The sequence below is a fragment of the Amphiura filiformis genome, chromosome 8, assembly GCF_039555335.1.
Source record: "Amphiura filiformis chromosome 8, Afil_fr2py, whole genome shotgun sequence".
NCBI lineage: Eukaryota > Metazoa > Echinodermata > Ophiuroidea > Amphilepidida > Amphiuridae > Amphiura > Amphiura filiformis.
The window spans coordinates 65,677,115-65,697,870 of record NC_092635.1 but is presented as its reverse complement, the minus strand read 5'-3'; the positions used below and the strand labels follow the sequence as shown (position 1 = coordinate 65,697,870).

Here is a 20,756-nt window from a genome sequence, read left to right as displayed (position 1 = left end):
TTTGTGCCGACTGTAGATACTGCCATATTGCTTCTATTGAAATCAGCTATTGCAAGTATTATAACAGTTTTTATCAACAATAATAGCGCCAACTGTATATCAGGTGTAAAATATCCGATAAGCGTATCAATTTTGTGCAATCACGTTAATCGCAAGATATCGCTGTAATAATCAACAATGACCAATATTAAATTTAAGAGTGCAAACTTCAAAGTTCGTTTATGTCATATGATTTGTCGTATACCATTCGTTCGTTCGACAATTCACTTGGGAATCCGGAAAACCGAGGAAGCTGGTTATCCATTTGACACACTAGACATTGTTTGTAAAATGTGTTAAATAAAATAAATCCTGAATATTTATGAAGGAAGTTTCATATTGTACTTTCAAAACCTTATTTTTAAGTCCTATAGAATACTGTGTGAGCAATAACATGATAAACGGGCTAACCAATTTTACACACATTTTGGCTTACAAAACTGGATTTCAAACTAAATTATATTTCGCCTATGTGAAATTTGATGGAGATAAAAATTCCTTTAAAAGGGAAAGCCAGCCTCAATGTAGAAGAGGTCTTGTAATTAGTTTTGGTCAATGTGAAAGGCATTTTTAAGATCACGCTTACATCTACATGACAGTCCACCAAACCATCAACGATGAGAACATGCACACTAAAACAGCAGAAAACATTAATTCCTAATCTCATGTCAACTCTTTTAATTCATTACTCCAAATTGTTCTGGTCTGTTTTTTGGAGAAAAAAGGTTGATTAAAATTACACCATTTACACGAAAATATGTATGAACATGAGACACATATGCCATTATTATTATTAAGTAACAGAACAACGCAAATATACTGCACAATCTACATATTGTTAAGTTACGATTTTTCGAACAAGCAGCGTGTCGACTGATTGAAAAATACGGAGTGTGGCTTTATCTGTATTTAAGTAATTTGTCAACAAAGCAAGTAGGTACAGCTACCGGTAAAACGGTGTTTTTGTGTTTTGTTCAATTTGGATATTGCTTTGAAATATCAAAATGATCCGGCCAGCATTTTTCGGTTTATTGCTAATTGTGACAAGCTCAAACGCTCAACAACCAATTGTTGAGGTAGAACAAGGCCTGTTGATGGGTAAGACTGTTATGTTCTCAGAACATGAGTATATCAATGTCGACAGAGAGATAGATGTGTATGAAGGAGTACCGTTTGCTGAACCACCAGTAAGATTTGAACACCCGGTGAAAAAGACGACCTGGGATGGAACTTACAATGCAACTTATGTGAGACCTTCTTGCTATCAAGAATCACTTTACGTTATTAAAGATCAATTGGAAGTTAGCGAAGATTGCTTGTACTTGAATATTTATGCACCACGTGGGGTAAGTAAAGCTTAAAGTGAGTTCTTAAATATGTTGAAATACGAGTATTATAGCGGTTATAGTAAACATCTCAAAATAAGTAACTAACCCCCCTTTTTTAATGGTCATTATTCAAAAAGGGGCTATTGTATTGAAATTTGATAAATGCGTTGGAAGAAGAATTTATTTCTGCGCATTTTGACACCTCATTTGATACGATAGCTCAGAAAATCCCGGTCAATTTAATGTAGTGAGGTCCAGATTTGAAAGTTGCATGTACATACAAATTTTTACAATACAAAAACACTCAGATATCATTACACAGATTTCCTTCTATTACACGGAATGCAAAATCAATAGAATTTACTGCAACTTTCAAATCTAGGGCTACATTGATTTAAATGTACGATGTGACGTTAATATTTAGTCAATTGCTACAATTGAGGTGTATAAATGTGCAGAAATAAATTCTGCTTCCAACGCATTTTACAGATTTGTAATACAATCACCCGTTTTTAATAATGGTCATTATTAAAGGGGGTTAGATACTTTTTGAGATGTTTATATGCCTACTTGTGTCGCCAATGCTATCATACACCCTACGAGTATAATTACTATTATTAATCATTATTAAAAGGAAGATGATGCGGTTTCATCCACGTTGATGGAATGATCTTAATCCCCATGTACTCCACACGTATAAAATTGATGTCAATATTTACAACTTTTGATACACGTGCGCCAAAATTTGAAGGCGTCATACAAATTATACATTGTATAAAATAATAAATGTGTTAATCCACATTTCCTTCGTGCTCATCACATTTCGCATTCCACGTAAGCCTATGCGGCAGTTGAGATTGGATTGAGACGTTTCAGATGTTTCAGATCTATTCGCCGCTCCTCATCTGGCAATCCTCCTACCCTTATACCAGATTGCGTCCATCCTTGCTGATCGTACAATGACTTAGATAGTAAGTTCTTTCATCACGATTGATAACGTTGCTCCCCACTTTCGGATTCACATCAGAAAAAACGAACAACCAAACGAATCTTATACCATAAATGATACTTACAGATAACGGACGCAGCTGTAATGGTATGGATTTATGGTGGTGGCTTCTCTCAAGGCTCAGGTCAACAGTCGGAATACAATGGCGAACCATTGACTTCTGTTGGTGAGGTCATATTTGTCGCTATTAACTATCGTGTGTCTGCATTTGGATATCTCACAACAGGTAAGGACACTATGATCCACAATATGCTCATCTATCAGGGGAACAGTTCTTAAACCCCAATACATTTGTACATTCATTGAATGACCTTTGAAGATTTGTGTACAAAAACTCATATTCTGCAACTTGAGGTCAAATTATGCACTATGATTATGTAATTGAGGTTATTGCTCATTACAACGACAACTTCCTCTTCGTCCTCCTCCGGTATTGGTTGGTAGCTATATAATAAGAAAAAGCGAAGATATATGAAAATTTAAAACATATTTCTTAAAGTTCTCAAGTTTATAATTTCTAAATAAATTTACAAAGTTTGTTTGGTCTAATCAAGAAAACCAATTTTATGAACATACATAATCAAAAATGTTTGTTTCTCTCAATTTTATGGAGTGACCCACATGTTTTGTAATTTGTTTGTGTCAATATTCCGATGTAAACTCCCTGCAGATCACCATTGTACAGGTTTTAGACCTTTTATAGTAACACATGAAATACAGATATTTCTTTTTTCTGTTATATGAAGGTGACAGTATTTTACCAGGCAACTATGGAATGATGGATCAAGTTGAAGCTCTGAAATGGGTCCAAGCAAATATCCACGGTAAGAGCTTGAAGTAGTCTTAGATGCAAAAAAAAATCCAAAACAAAAACAAAAAACAGCTATAAAATTTACAGTGTATCTGTTAATAGGCCAATCAAATTAAGGAAAATCGGCGCTTAAACCACCACTTATTGCACAGAAACCATTCAATAACCATTCATTTCAGAAAAGTATATTAAAGAAAATATCAAAAGTCCCCAAAAGTCCAAGCAGTGGAACAGTGCCTAATTTGCACAAATCCAAAATGACCGCTTATTCAGGGGTGAAATTTCAAAGTTGATCAAATCTCGTTAAAAACCATACCAATGTCTTGCTCTCATCATAAGGATACAGAAAAAGTATAGTTTGACTAGTCTCCGACATACAGTTCTTGAGTTATAGGCAAAATGGTCAAAGGTCAAATGTTGGGTCCATCGAAGATGACGCAGTTCATTTTTGGTTAAAAATTCTTAAGGGATCCAAAATGAGCGTTTATTGCGTTTCGACAGTATTTTTTGTGGGACATCAGAGCACCTCAGACCTATCAATTGCATTCTGAATACGAAGCATGTCTTTCTGATATCAAATAATTTTCATTTTTTAAAATCACAATATAATACAAATTTTATGACAAATTATAAAAATTGATATTTTTCAAATTTTTGATATATGTGACCGTACACCACGAATGAGCCGTAAATGTCCTCAATTGTATTCTGAGTTACAGTGTAAAATGGGCATGAAGGTCATATTCATAGGTATTTCAATTTGGTGCTACGTGTATCTCATTAAATGAGGTACACGTAGCACCAAATTGAGGTACCTATGAATACGACCTTCATGCCCATTTTACACTGTAACTCAGAATACAATTGAGGACATTTACGGCTCATTCGTGGTGTATGGTCACATATAACAGTCCTCGAAGTAATTATATAAATCTAATGATATATTCTTAAAGTATGTGTAGCAGGAGGAAAAGCCGACGGTCAATTGAAAATTTTGACCTTTCATATTGAAGATATGGATTTTTTCCCAAAAGACCTATTTTTTTTGTGTGTTTTGGAGAAAAAATCCATATCTTCAATACGAAAGGTCAAAATTTTCAATTGATCTTCGGCTTTTCATCCCACCTACATACACTTCAAGTATAAATCATCAGATTTATAAAGTTTACTTAAAGTACTGTTAAATATCAAAATATCAATTTTTAATGATTTGCCATAAAATGTGTATTAAATTGCGAATTTCAAAAATCAAAATTATTTGATATCAGAATGACATTCTTCGTATTCAGAATGCAATTCGATATGTCTGATGTGCTCTAATGTCCCAAAATAAATACTGTCCAAACGTTCATACCCCAGCCCTTAAAGCAATCGATTTTCTCTACATGTTATTTTAATACCTTATTTTAATATCTAATTTTAAATACCAATCTTTGAGTCTGTCTTTTAATTTGAAAGAAAATAAAAATCATGGGGCTTCCGCAACCATTCTCTAGGGTTGTTGGTAGGCCTTATCCCGGTATCCGGGCCTGAAGTAAGGTGGAAGGGAAATGTTTTCGTCAAGTGAGCCAAATACATTATGCAAAGTCATTTGGTAGTATACTTTATGCAATTTATCATGCTGAAAACAGTCCCGGGAAACTGTGGGACGGAGGCAATCCATTTCGATAGACGAGTGTTGTAGGTTTTGTTCTTCAATAAAATGTTGCATTTGGTGTTTCCAAATTGTTGTCAAATTATTAACGCTTTTCTGATTATTTTGTAAATGTTAGTAAATGTGTTAAACTATGAACTTCTTATAGCATTTGGTGGAGACAAGGACAAAGTGACCATATTTGGCGAGAGTGCAGGGTCGGCTAGTGTCAGTTACCAACTACTCTCCAAGCTGAGTACAGGACTCTTCAAGCAAGCTATTATGGAGGTATAGGCTAACATAAATGACGATACCTTGAAACACGAACGGGAATACCGTTAACGATTATAGCAATATTAAAAGAACAGAACATTTTTCGAAATAGTATAGGTGGCAATGTAGGAATGTATTATTATTATAAAGGAAACCATTAGCTATCAGTGTAATAATCATTATTTAACCGTTGCGATACCGGCTTCGTAATATTTTATCTTCTGGGTGTTTCGGTTCAGCGTTGCGGTTTTCCACTCAACTTATATACTAACGTACAAACTGGACTCAATACTGGCACCATACAAAGCCTCCCGAGAACCCACAGGGGCTCGCAAATGAACTCGGTTAACTGGTTAAAACATTGCATATATTAGATAGCTAGTTTGGTATAAACCTTAGGATCCACGACATGCTCTTCTATCAGGGGCACAGTTCTTCAATCCCAGTACATTTGTACATTCATTGAATGACCTTTGAAAATTTGGGTACTAAAACTCTGCAACTTGAGGTCAAATTTTGCACTATTATTGAACTATGCCATTGGGATGAGGCCATTGTAGCCCATAGTGATATTTCGCACCTGCATAAAAATAAAATGCCTTCGACATGACTCTTTTATTCTTTCAAACAAACCTGAATTATTGTCCACCCAGCCCGTATGAGTTCTGACACGTAGCAGCAGCAAATTTACACAATTTTTCTTCATCAGAGTGGAGCTGCCGTATCGCCATGGGCGTTCCAAGAAACTAGTCTAGGACGAGAGATAGCGTTTAAAATGGGAGCAGAATTGGGATGTACGGCCACTGATACTACTCAGCTACGTCAATGTCTACAAGATGCCACAACAGAGGACCTTTATGATGCGGCTGGTGCAGTAAGTGAAATTCAAACATGATCGATTGTTGCAATAAAGAAGAAATATTATGTGAATGAATGTGAAAATCTTTGATAACATAACAATATTTTTATTATTATTTATATCAGACATCCGAGCGGTACAAACTGAGCAATATATAGTTTATTAGTTTATCAGGGGTTGTGCAAATTTTCAAATGGTGTGCCAAAAATACTTGCCCCCCCCCCACTCGACCTTCTCAGCCTGCCAAAAATTGCTTGCCCCCTCTAGGCCTGCCAAAAATTGCTTGCCCCCTCTCTGCCTGCAATCTTTGCCCTTTCCCTTTTTCACCCTCCCCCGGGCTCATAATTATTGCACAGCCCCTTAGGTGAAGTTCCGAGTTGACGATACCAAATCCCAAAAAATATTTTATTTTCACCGGATGATAGTAAAACTCAATCACTCTCGCCCGTATGCCATTTTGTCACACATTAAGGTGGTACTACACCCCCTGATAAGTTTTGTGATTAATTTTGCATTTTTCTCAAAAAATAACTACACACTGGTAACAAAAGTTATGTGTGTTATAGGGGCAAGGAATCCAATTACTTCACTGAAATTTCAGTGATTCAAGACAAGTGGTTCATTATTTTATTCTGTATTGATTATATGTATTTTCTAGTAATGTTTCTGATTTTAATGTAAGGGCAATCCTTCAATTTATTGTGTATTCAATATTGGATCTGCCTGGCCTTGTGCCAAATGTTATAAATAAATAAATAAATAAAAATATAATTATATGTTAAGAAATAAGGTACATTCTTATCATAAATAACGTACCGCTTGTCTTGAGTCACTGAAATCCCAGTAGAGTAACTGGATTCCTTGCCCCGATAATATACATAACTTTTGATACCAGTGTGTTATCATTTTTTGAGAAAAATGCAAAAAATAGTCAAAAATTTGTCAAGGGTGTAGTACCACCTTAAACACCACTAAGACAACAACAACATGACATCACTTGGCTCTTGGGAGATTTACATGAGAACAAACGTGAAAAGTGTTAACATTCTCAGAAATAACTTCAGAAAATTGTACTACCAATGCCAGTCCACAAAACATTAACTCATGGAAAAAAAGAAACCGGAATTTTGTGAATAAGCTAAATCTGGGGCTACAGTCTGTCCACATAGAAGTACAAAGCAAATCTGTGGCATCGGGGTCGATGCTTTGCGTCACACGCACTGCGTGTTAAAAAAAAACCGCGACGCGTAAAGAGCGTGGTGTGCTCGGTAAGTACAAATCGCGCAGCAGTTAGCGCGCCAAAGAAGTATTTACACAAGCATTACACTGTAATAATTATTATCATACATCAGGTTCCTGAGGTCTATTTACTTTGTACTTCTATCTGGACAGACTGTAGGTCCGTTGGCTAGACAAGCTTAAAAGTTAGCCGGATAACCCTGATATGACTAAGGAAGATGATATCGAATGGCTTATTTTAGGTTGATTTCAAAAAATAAATACTAAATTCAATATTAACCTCCAAGCCATTTAATATTATATCCGTTGTACAGTCTGGCTTCATCTCAGCTCCTTGCATTGACCACTATTTCTTGGATGATTATCCATTGAATCTTATACGAAGACAAGAGTTTCAAAGGACCACGCTGATGTTAGGCTCCAATGCTGATGAAGGAACATTGATGGTAATGAGCCTGTATCCAGAATACGCTGTTAGGGAAGATCCGCCATTCATAAGTGAAGAGGAATTTAAAAGTGTAATATCTTGATTTAATAGTTTACAATAAGAAAAATAACCGTGGTATCGAATAACGTGTCGAATCAGACAAATGCAAATGCCTATATCCTGCGGTCTATTTAAAAATTGAGAACATACAGGCATCAGCATTCATTTAACATGTATACTATATATGTGACGTGTCATGTCAAAAGGAGACACTTTTGGGCAGGATCGTTAATGGAGGAACAGCCAAACATCTGGTCAGGGGTGGTTTTTTCACAATTTGAGTTTGTTGCGAATTTGTGATGTTATTAATGTTAAAAATATTGTCTGATAGTTTCAAACCGGAATATAACTGGCATCTTGTATTTTTTCATTTTCAAGGTAATTCCTACTCTCAACATTGTCAATAATATTTTTAAAGGCCGATATCTCAATCTCCAATTTTATAATACCATAACTTACGAACTAAATATCTTCGCTTAGAAATGTCCGATTTCATTGGGGAAAACGGCATTGTAGAGCAAAATATCTCAATATTTAAGATAATATATAAAAACCTCAAAATTGATAACCTGCCCAAAAGTGTCTCCTTTTGACATGATACGTCACATATATCAATGAATATTTCACGTGCCAATTACCTGTAATACTTTATATTCTGAAACAATTGATTGAAACAAACGGATATTTACTGCTATTCTGCTGCAGACCAAAACCAACTGTTGTGCATTGGGGTTTGAATACGCATTGAGCTTGGGACCTTTCTCCAATAATTTGTTGAAATATTCATCAAATAAGGTCAAAACATTTGTGGTGAAATCATGGGGGTAGATTTTGATACCTTTGTTGCATGAAGTATGACGTTTGTTTTAGATCACCAATTTAAGTGAAATAAAATTTATATCAAAGCTTGAGCATTCGTCTTTGAGGTATAATTTTAAAATACCCATCGATTCTACCTTTTACTAAAATAGTTCGCCGTTGTAGTGTTACGATTGTTTTGGGACACCATGTATGCGGATATCCATTAACGAAGTTACGTGAAAAGATACTCTCCTTTTTGTCTTATTACTCTCCGATTTTCCCTCTCCCTAGCTATCTCACTCTCTTTTGCTGTTCTCGACATGTTTCTGTCTCTCTTCACTTTTTCACTCACATGGTTCTTACTCGGGGTACTTTTAAACTGTTTGTTCCCTTTATTATTTCCTTTGTTTCTACCAGGGCCCTGAAACTCAGTTCAGAAGTATGTTACTGCGTGGAAGCGGCCATTGACCCTGTAATCGCGTACACAGGAACTACCGGCCGCGTAGTCGCACTTGAATGCGCCCTATACGCGTTACGGTTCACGTTGGACGCTTGAGCTGGCGACGCGTTCATAAGCACCCCAGCGACCCCCCCGAGTTGCCGTTAGCACCCATTAGCACCCCATGGCAGCGCCCATACGTGTGTCAATTTGTGGTTCGCGGGATCTTTTCTTCAGGCTCTGTAGCGTGCAAATTTGGCTGGTGCGATTTTTACAGTCCCCCGTGTGTTTCTACGAATATATGTCACCAATACGTATGTGTTACATTCGCAGGTTGTAAGCGCATATATACAAAACCCGCTACTTGAAGATTCAATCTACCAGCACTACTTAGATTGGACAATCCAAGATGAAGATAACTTGGACTTCTTCAGACCTTATGTTGACATGAACACGGATGAAGCATTTGCTGCACCTACGGATGTCATAGCTAGAGCTCATGCAAAGGCAGGGGATCAAGTCTACAGTTATGAGGTATATTGTATCTTCATACACTCTAAGATAGCGCGAACCAATCAGAGCAATCGTTAGAAAAATCCAAACCATGCATTGATTGTGTATATTGTGCACTCCGCGTATTACGCGCAGTGCTTGCACACGCGTTCGCGTCGCGTAGGCTTGATTCATTTTTGGGCGAGTTGATGCATTTATATTTTGTTCTGTTTTCCAATAAGTTTTGGTGATAATTTTGTTTAAAAAAAGAGCAAAAATCACGTGTTTTTTCTTCTTGTGTATGAAATAGGTTAATGAACGCGTGTTACTTGTTGCTCGAGAAATTAGACAAAATAATGCATTATTTTTGTCTAATATCTCTCCCAACAAGTAATATGCGTTCATTAACCTATAAATGTACATTGCAAGTTAATTGCTATCTTCGTATTTATTAATAACATGAATTTGACAATCGATTATAAAAGTTTATTAATAATATGGTTTCAAATTCATTTTTCTAAGGATTCGAACATGGGTTCGTACGCTAAATGACGTATGACGTGATATTATTTGCAAAAATTACTGTACTTTATAACTTTAATACAGATGACACACCCTCCAACAGTATCAATATTTTCAATACCAAGAGTAAACCCAGGCTGGCTATTATGTGGTCACGCTGAAGAAATGTCCTTCGTGTTTGGGTTGCCTTTCATGAAAGTTAACAATAGGATGGAGCTAAGTGGACCAGAAAAGGAATTGAGTGTTAAGATGATGAGGTTTTGGACGGAATTTGCAAAGACAGGGTATGATCATTATTATAGTCGATTTTCTTGGTGCTTGTAAACTATACACAAATATTGTTACATTCAAGAAACACATTCTTTAAGAAATTAGCACGCAACACTGATGAGCTGTAAGAAAATTGAAGTCATTCTTAATTTGAATACAACTAGGCCTATATTACAAATAATCACATGAATCGTTGTGAGTAGTGCTGATTACTATCTTGGTTTACTCTGTAATGAAACAGGACACCGAGTATGTCAAATGACCCAGAGAATGAGATGTATTGGCCTACGTTTACCGTTCCTGAACTCAACTACAAAGTATTGGATCTCAATTTGACTACAGACAGAGCTCTTAGATCAGACTCTATGCAATTATGGAATGACCTTGTACCGAAGTTGAGAACTTTTACTGGTAAGTAGTATCTTGCAATTCTGTACATGTTTCTTGCTTCTTTGTCAGTTTTCAGATTTTTTACGGTATGGAAACTTTTCATGTGATGATCAATGCAGGTAAACGTCATTAAAGACGTTATAGTAATCATGAACTTAAATTGTGTATAATATGTAATTGTCAGTTGCCATGATCATCAAAATAATAGACTTATGATAGTCAGACGCTTTTGTTGTTTCTAATGGATATTCAATCGGGGACGAATATACCATACTTTTACTTCTCAATACAACACTATTGGTTATTCAGCAAGTCCATTTTACTTATAAATCACAAACCCACAAACGCATTAATCATAGGGATTAAGAAAAAGTAAAGCTATTCTCCGATTCTGTTTAGGCAAAATCTGAAAGTGTTCCTCGTTGCATTATCTCAGATTAGCATGATTAGTCCCCTTTGTGTATTTAAATATGTTATGAGCAATGTTTTTTTTTTCAGCAAGCTACTTTAATTTATCCGTAGACCTTTACAACATATTGTTTACATTTCATTGTTTTAGATGAGTTACCGAAGGTCGAACGTGAATGGAGAAAGGAATTTTACAACTGGAAATACCAGGCAATGGAAGAATGGTGGGAGGCGTTCGATGCCTACAAAGCAGACACTCCGAGCGCAAATTAATTATGATGGCGAATATGTTAATGAAAATATCGAGGGTTGTGAGCCAGAAAGCCTCAACTTACAATCACCTGCTCCCACAAAATAAGCATAAAGTCGCCAGGGCAATATAGAAGATAACAAAATTCAATAGAAAACAAAAGACATTGTGGAGGAAATATTGATTTTTGAAGACCAAAGCAAGGAGCCAACTTTATGCTCATTTTGTGAGAGCTGGTCATAGTGAATTACGGCTTTCTGGTTCTGAACCTTCGATTATAAAATTGGGTTTTCCAATAAATAATTAGATAATCTAGTTTACAACTCATTTCATAGTTCTTTTATATTGAAATACAATCCAATAACAAAATATTTTTTAGAAATGTACGACATTTTCATTTAACTCGTCATGTTATGGTCAAGCGCGGTTGACGCAACCAGCCCATTTGAGTATTCGAGTCTCTAAAGGCACTCGCTCGATAGCGGCATATTAGCCTTTCATTATCTAAATCAATATATTATTGAAAAATAAAATTTTCATCATGTTTCAGCAGACCTTAGCTCTTGAAACGGCCCATACAGTAAGTGTTTCAGCCCTGATGAACTTAATCAAGAATGAGTATGTTGTGCTTGGGAACAAACATGATATCTACAACAATGATTTACCCTCAATCAATGTTGGAACACATCGGGAAACCGCATACATTTTTGTCTTTTGTCTTTTGCTTGGTTAGATATGATGTCATCGACTTCAGAACGTAAAATCAATACAGTATACAATTGAGATGCTCGACAGGACAAAATATTTTAATAAGGTTAGGTACAAAACAGATCAAATGACCCAATACATGCAATACATTTGTTTCTAAAACTTAATTGAAGAAACTCTATTTTCAAGGGAAAACTACGTGTATAAACCTATATTGAGGCAAGAAAAGTGATTGAAAATGTTTTGGAGTAAAAATAAAATAATTTGGTTAACTAAAACATAATGGGAATGACAGTTTAAAAAATGTTAATGGATATAATCCTTCTTTGATTTATACGTATTTCACACTAAGAGCAAATGAAATAACGAGAGAGAGATTGGAAATACAGAAGGAAATTAAATTCTCTATTAAGTTAAACATTCTAGATTATGGTTAATGTTAATGTATTTTGTTAACATTTCTTAGTGGTCATAGAGTTTTAAAAATGTCCGAGCACAAACGGTTTGAAAGTAAACAGTTTACTACCTTTATATAATTACTTTTTCAGTAAATTATATGTGTATCAACAATTGATTAATTTGTCAATTAATGTATATATTATTATCCTATTTATTGAAATGTTAGAAGTATTTGAAATAATATTATCTCAATTTGTCAACCTATAATGCTCTATATAATCCCGAGCTCAGCGAGCAGGAAATTTTCCTTTAAATATGCAAATTTTTTAGTTTTTAAAATTTATAATATTTAATTTTAAAATTTTAAAATCTTTAAATTTTTAAAACGCTTAAAAGCGTTTCCGTACCTCCGTTTTTTATGCATTAAAAGATGCCTCGTGAATATGTGCGAAAAATCGCTTGCCAACCTCCTTTTGGCTTGCCATAAAAATCACAAATTTTACCCTTCCACAGGGATCATACACTACGCAAAAAAAGTTTCTTTATGGTTAGGAAATTTACCCACTATTAAAATCTAGCAACTAATTTTGTACGTTTGCTAAATAATCGCATGCGGGGGATTGTCCTGCGCATTTTGACACCTCAGTCACTACCCTACGACACTCCTGAGATAAGATATGAATGTTTGCGTAGTTTTGCGTAGTTTATTAATTGCACAGCCATTTATTCATGTAGCTGCAATAAATTCAATGCATGTAAACATATACCTGTAATAAGGCGCGAAAGAGTATAGTAGAAACCGAATGAAATCAACATTTGAGAGAAAATGAATTGTCAAAAATTAAGAAAATAGTTGTCGTCAATTCAATGCTGTAACGGATTGTTCAATTGATCAGTGACACATACTGCAGTTACTGTCCGTTTTCCTATACACAATACACAGAGCTCTCACAATTGACGCGTGACCTGTACAAGTAGTGTATGTTAGAAGTATAGGCAATTGCCTAGTTAACGTCACTGTGTGAAAAATAACCAGCCAATATTTAATGTATTCTCTGATATTCTAAAAAATATAGTTTTGTAACATGTCCTCAATTTGAGCTAATTTAGGTGTTTGGAAATATTCGCACTTTGGTGTTTTAGTGTATGTTATAGGCAATAGGACATTACCTAGTTAACGTCACTGTGTGAAAAATAACCGGCCAATATTTAAAGTATTCTCTGAAATTCTAGAAAATATAGTTTTGTAACATGTTTACGTTAAATACAGGAGTCCTTCAAGGAGGACCACGCTCCATTTATTACGATAGTCCACGCCGTCAGGCGTGGAGGCGTTGATTGTAGTGCTAAATATTGCGTTGGTCCTGTTTGGACTAAAAACAGCAAAATTTTGAAAATCATGGCACATTGAAGGACAAATATTGCTAAATAAATGTTAAGGACAAATTTCTGGAAATTTATTTGGTACTCTACACCCCATCACTTTTTAGATTCTTGATTGCCCTAGGAAAACATCGCGGTCAACCATTCATAATTAAAGCGGCCAAAAATTTCCCTCGGTACATTCACAAGTTTGTGCCCCCGTTCCGAAAACATGGCTACGCCATTGACTGTTAGCGCCGCAAATTGGGGTAGGCAATACCTATTTTAGGTTTTACTTTTAAAGTCGTGTCTTAGCCCGGGGTCTTAGCCCAACGGGGGTAATCGCTCTAGTTTTATTTCACCATTAAACAAATTCGAAATATGTAAAACGGAATCATTTGGTTGGAGGCCAACAACCAGACCAGACAGGACACGTGAGACAGACAAATATAAGATTTAGGAGTGGTTTTGGTCTCGTGGTTTCCCATTATCATACCTAAGCTCTTGACTGACGTTATTACCGATGCCTTTGTCTGTACCTTTTTTAGGAATAGAAAACGTGCAGAAAGCAATTTCAGTTCTCGGAAAATCCACCATGCCTATCTATATTTTATATGGTTTATTATGTTCAAATAATCCTAGGGATTATTTCACTGAAAAATTTTTGCACCGAATTGCTGAATTATACCCGTCTATTCGGTTTCTAACAAAGGGTATAGACAATGGAAAACATTAAAAAAAATAACGGAAATATTCATTATGCGATAATAACACACATTTGTACTTATTCTTGAAACTTATCAGAGTAAGTGAACTTTTGATATTAAAACTAATATCATTCAATAGTACTGTGTAGGGTCTGTACATTGCAGATGACCTAGTGTTAATCGTATAACGAAATAATAGGCAAAAACATCTGTTTTATTTCGATATACGTGTCGAAATAAAAGGAGAATAGAAACACCGCGTGCGAATCAGAGAAACATTTGCTGTGCATTGGGATCGCATCGGAAGCTGTGAGCTCCGAATAATTTGACGATTTTGCGGTCCAAAATCACATTTCTTTGACAAAAACAGTTTTGTCGTTTTATTTGACATTGTCGGAGAGCCGATATTTATATAGTTTACGCTATCACGGCGAAATAGGCTCATTTTCATCCACTTTTATCGCACGTGAGAATGGCGGAGCAGAATTCGACAGGTATGTCGCCTAAGTCAGCGTCGATACAATCGGCAGCTAGCTACCAACAAGCATAGCTCTACACGTGGTGAGGGCAAAACAAGCAAAAAAGATTTGCCAGCTCCTTCGGCTGTACCTAAAAAGAAGCCAGGCAAACAGCAGCCCCAGGGCAATACTAGTTCTAATAAGACTGGTGATACTGAAACTGATAGACTGGGTTCAATTGAGAAACTCTTGATCCAGATGCATAGAGATTCACGTGAGCAAAAGGCTGAATTTACAGCCAGAATTGACAAGCTAGAGAAAGAATATGCTAGCAATAGTAATATGCAGTATATGTACCATGACTCCGACTCAATGAGCGGTGAATAGTGTGAAAATGCTTATCCAAATTATGGAAATTATGGCGAGGGTGAACATGATGTCATGGATATGACTAGTGACGCTATGAGTGAAACTCATGCTTATGATGATAGCACTGGTGATATTGCTGCCCCAGAGGAACTACATGAACAGGTGCTGAGCACTATTAGTGACTTGGTGAAAGAGTCTGAGAAACAAAACGTGTCTAAAGATACACCTACTCCAGCAGGAAAGCCCACGGGCTTTGGAAGGAAATTTGCCGATGTTGCGGAGGTGGGGCCTCCTCTTAATGGGGAATTGACAACAGAGATCAATACCATGTTGGAGATGAAACTGAAAGAAAACAAGATCGCAGAGTTACTTGCAAAACATATCGCACCCTCAAACCTGTCTCGGCTTAAATCGCCCAAGGTAAATCCGCCCATTTGGGCATCAATGACTCCTAAGACACGTGCATTTGACATACGCTTACAAATAATCCAGAATTCTTTAACTGGTGGAATGTGCTCTTATGCGCTCCATTGGAGATGACAAGCTTACATCAGAGCTGGAAGAGGTGGTTGCACTGCTGTGCAATGCCAACTATGAACTGAGCAATGCTCGGAAGGACCACATTAAACCTCAGTTAAACCCGGCCTATGGCCACTTGTGCCAGACTCAAACTGGGTCAGATTTCCAGTTTGGAGATGATCTCCAACGTAATGTGAAAGATATTACAGAGGAGAAAAAGCTGTCATGATGTGCACAAAACAGGGGAAGCCATATAAGACTTTCGGGAAGAATCCAAGGTTCCACCCCTATTCTACGCAAGGCATGCACCAATCCAACTTTCATCAGAGAAGGGGACAGTATCGCCCTGGACCTTTTTTAGGGAACAGATCACCCCAGATGCAGGCACCCTACCGCCAGCAACCGCTGTCCCGTCAGGGATATCAGCAACCGCAGTGGCGCCAGACATTGCCTCCCCAGAAACTGTACAACAGAGGAAAGCACCCTCTACTCAAACCAGACCAAGCCAGTAGTAAAACCTGCAGAGGTAGGTGAGTGCAGTGATGCAAATATAGTAGGTGGTCGATTGAAGTCATGTGTATCTGAATGGTATAAATATACATCGGATCCTTCGATTATAGAGAAGGCTATAGATTAGATTTTAAAGAATTGCACCCTTATCAAACTGTTAAGCCACATCCATATAATTTGTCAGAAATGGAAACAAATGCAATTGATGAGGAAATGAAATCCTTATTACGGAAGGATGTGATTGAACGTACTCAACCAGAAGAGGGTGATTTTTGGTCAAATATTTTTTCACGTCCCAAAAAGGACGGAGGTAGACGTATGATACTAGATCTATGTTGACCTATCAGCACTTTAAAATGGATACATTTGAAGTTGCAAGAAAGCTAATTTCTCATGATTGCTACATGGCTTCAATCGACCTCAAAGATGCCTATTATTCAGTACCCATATCAAAACAGCATAGGAAATACCTGAAATTTCTTTGGAATGGTGTTTTATATCAGTATAAAGCTCTACCAAATGGACTTTCCTCAGCTCCAAGGCTATTTACCAAAGTGTTAAAACCACCTTTTTCCAAATTGAGGAGCCTAGGTTACTGTATTGTTGGGTACATAGATGATACTCTCATTATTGCTCCATCAAAACAGGAAGCAGAACAGGCAGTGCACCGCACAGCCAATGTCTTGTCTAAGCTGGGGTTTATTATTCACCCAAGAAAATCAATATTTGAGCCAACACAACAAATTAAATTCCTGGGCTTTGTGATAAACTCAAGTGACATGACAGTGTCATTAACAGGAGACAATAGACTTGATATTAAGAACAGGTGTATTGAACTCTTGCGTAAACAAAAACCAAGTATTAGACAAATAGCTGAAGTTGTTGGGAAAATAGTCGCAGCATCCCCTGCAGTTCAATATGCCCAACTGCATTACAGAGCTTTGGAAATTACAAAAATTGTATCTCTCAAGCATAATGTTGGTAATTTTGAGGCAAAAACTGTTTTGGGACAATCTGCTAAAAATGATCTGGATTGGTGGATTTGCAACATTGATCAGGAAACAACTAGGGCACAGGTTCAGGTACCTTATGCAGATATACAGATTGAAAGTGATGCCAGTGGCTTAGGATGGGGTGGTACAAATGGTATTGATGAGATTGGTGGTAAATGGAATGCCCAGGAACAGCAGTTGTTTGAGTCATCAGGCATTAACACCATGGAGTTGCTAGCTGCATTTTTTACGGTGCGAGCATTTTGTAAACAAATGAAAAACAAACATGTTCATGTTAAATGTGACAACCAAACAGCGGTGACTTACATCAATAATATGGGGGGTACTCGTTCAACTGGGTGCAATGCTTTGGCAAAGGAGTTATGATCAAGATCAAACGGAATGGATGCTGGACAAGGGTGTTTTTGATGAACTGTGCAGTCGGCTAGGTCAGCCAGATATTGACCTATTTGCGTCTAGACTGAACAAGCAGGTAACCAAGTCCATATCATGGAAACCTGACCCAGATGCTGAAGCGACTGATGCATTTACAGTCAATTGGGGAAATTTTTTCTTTTATGCTTTCCCTCCATTCTGTTTTATCTATACTTGCCTCCAGAAAATAGAAATGGAAAAAGCAGAAGGCATTATTATACTCCCTAAATGGCCTACTCAGCCATGGTTTGCTAAAGTATTGCACATGCTGGTTGCCCAGCCCATTCTCTTGCCCAAAGGTGTCATCTCTCAGCCCATATCAGGGGTAAAACACCCACTCACTCATAAATTACGCCTTTTGTGTTGCAGATTGTCGGAGATCACTGCAAGAGCAAGGAGTTCCGCAGGAGGCGTTGCTAATTATTGAGCAATCATGGCGACCCTCGACAGCTAAACAGTACCATATGTATATTACAAGATGGTTTGACTTTTGCAGTAGATGGGGCACTAATCCTATGCAATCGGATGTAGGCCCTGTTCTCAGTTTTCTTACTGAACAGTTCAGCAATTTCAATTTAAGTTATAGTGCTATGAATACATGTAGGTGTGCACTATCTACATTTTTTAGGGGTGGTGCAATAATTATGTGTACCGGGGGGTGAATTATAGGGGGGGGCAAAGATTTTTGGCAGGCCAAAAGGGGGGCAAGCATTTTTGGCAGGTCGAAAGGGGGGTCAAGCGATTTTGGCAGGTCGAAAGGGGGGGAAGCAATTTTGGCACAGATATTTTGGGCACCGTTTCTATATTACGCCCTAAAAGGCGTAGGAAAACGTTACGAACACGTTCAAATATGCAAAATTTCCTGCACGCTGCGCTCGCATTATATGTTAAGATAATTTAAGGTTTTAAATTCGGGTTCCCCAAAATCTTGCATGTGTAAGGGGGGCAAAGATTTTTGGCACGTCAAAAGGGGGGCAAAGGTTTTTGGCACGTCGAAAGGGGGGGGCAAAGGTTTCTTGGCACGGCCAAAGGGGGGGCAAGCGATTTTGGCAGACCATTTTGAGAATTCACCCCAGGGTACACATAATTATTGCACCACCCTTATTATACCAGGAGCTCACACAGCTGGTACTAATCCCTTAACCCTAACACCAGTAAAAACCACAAAATACCACGATGCAAAATTCATAACATGCATGCATCCCAGGGTCTGCGATGACGCAATCACCCGAAGTGTGATATGCTCACGGAATTGCTGGCCGGGCAGCAATAACCCGAGCAGCTACCGGTCCGCGATCGTTCGCTTGGCATGCGAGGGGTCAAAGGTTCGAATCCCGGGGGTGCCAAGTCAATAATTCTTCTTCTTCTTGAAAAATTCGGATCTTCTCTGACTTCCGATACCAAAAAGCATGGGTCAGTGTTAGGGTTAATACCAAGATTTATTAAGGGTGTATTTCAAATTCGTCCTACATTACCAAGATACAGTGAAGTTTGGGATGTCACAATTGTGTTGAATTATTTGAAATCTCTACATCCAACCAATCAATTGCGTTTGAGACACTTCACATGTTAAATTTAGAAGACATGGTGGTTCACAGTACAGTAACGACATAACATTTTATTGCTCAAAATTGCTTAAACAATCTAGGCCTGGTAATGTAGGAATGAAAATTGAGTTCAAATCATATAATGCAGATAAACGTGTATGTGTGCTTTCAGTGCTACAGCACTATATTAAGGTTACTAAAAGTTTAAGAGGAGATGAGCAGCAATTGCTGATTAGTTTTAGAAAGCCACATGGTAAAGTTACTAAGGACACTATTTCAGGCTGGATAAAACGTACTATGAAAGCAGCAGGTGTCAATATAGAGGTATTCAAGTCACATTCAACACGAGCAGCATCTTGTTCTGCGGCAAACTCTAGACATGTACCTATTACAGATATACTAGCTGCAGCAGGATGGTCTGGTGAAAAAAACTTTCCAGCAACATTACAATAAGCCTGTTGTGAAACAAAGTGAATTTGCTAATGCTGTGTTGGAGTAAGACACGTAAAGAAAACAAAGAAACTCTACATTCTACAAGTAGCCCAAGGCTCTTACTATGTTTATTAAAAAGTAAACATGTATTGTGTATAAACAAGCAAAAAATTGGCAATGGTTGATATTACAAGTTGTCCAAGAAGGACAATACTCTGATGTACTTTTGCATGTATGATTAAATACTTGTTGTTGGTGAAAGCTTACCATTGTTTTCAGTTTGTTGTTGTGCTATGAGGCTAGACTTGCTTTAAAGTCTCCTTTTATTTCGTCACGTATATCGAAATAAATTAGAAAGATTAAACGAGAACTTACCTTAGTTCGAAGTTTGATCCTTATTTTATGAAGATATGGTGAGTGGAGGAATAAAATGCCCTCCCTCCCATACCCAAGTCTTCATAAATATGCAATAAGCAAGACAACACACCTTTTGTGAGGTTACCTGTTTGGTTTTTTACATTATTATTATCAAGCTAGCCTCATTACTTTCAAGGCTGATTCGCACGCGGTGTTTCTATTCTCATTTTATTCCTCCACTCACCATATCTTCATAAAATAAGGATCAAACTTCGAACTAAGGTAAGTTCTCGTTTAATCTTCCTATTATAAGATCATTATATTAAATATTAATACATGAAAATTTATTTCGGGAGTTTGTGGATATCATATATAGTGATTCTTTTTAATGAAGCAAAACGGGCGCAGTGTAAGCAAGAAAGTGAAAATTCGAACACAATCGATTTAATACGAAATATTTAAAAGAAAATGTATTCCATGTTAAAATTCCATGTTGTAATTGAGATTTATTTATTTATTGAGATTAACTTAGGGTGTCGGTATAACCCTCCTTTCGTAGTACTAGGATTAAGTAACATAATTATATACTATCTCAGTATTTTGTTGGGTAAAGTCGGACGAGTTTGTTTACTAGGTCAAGAGCAAAACTTGATTAACTTATCGACGCTTAATCATATTTACGCATAGCTGAACAAGTAGCTACCATGGCTA

The 20,756-nt window shown here is 37.0% G+C and overlaps 1 protein-coding gene across 1 annotated transcript; it reads left to right on the top strand.

Moving 5' to 3' along the window:
* The first annotated feature begins 1,043 nt into the window (after positions 1–1,043).
* On the top strand, positions 1,044–9,509 carry LOC140159673 (acetylcholinesterase-like). The gene is made up of 7 exons (XM_072183168.1): positions 1,044–1,385; positions 2,443–2,602; positions 3,123–3,200; positions 4,990–5,108; positions 5,803–5,967; positions 7,506–7,709; positions 9,252–9,509. The coding sequence occupies exons 1-7, from the start codon at positions 1,044–1,046 to the stop codon at positions 9,507–9,509; spliced, it is 1,326 nt and encodes a 441-aa protein (XP_072039269.1).
* Positions 9,510–20,756: the final 11,247 nt, after the last annotated feature.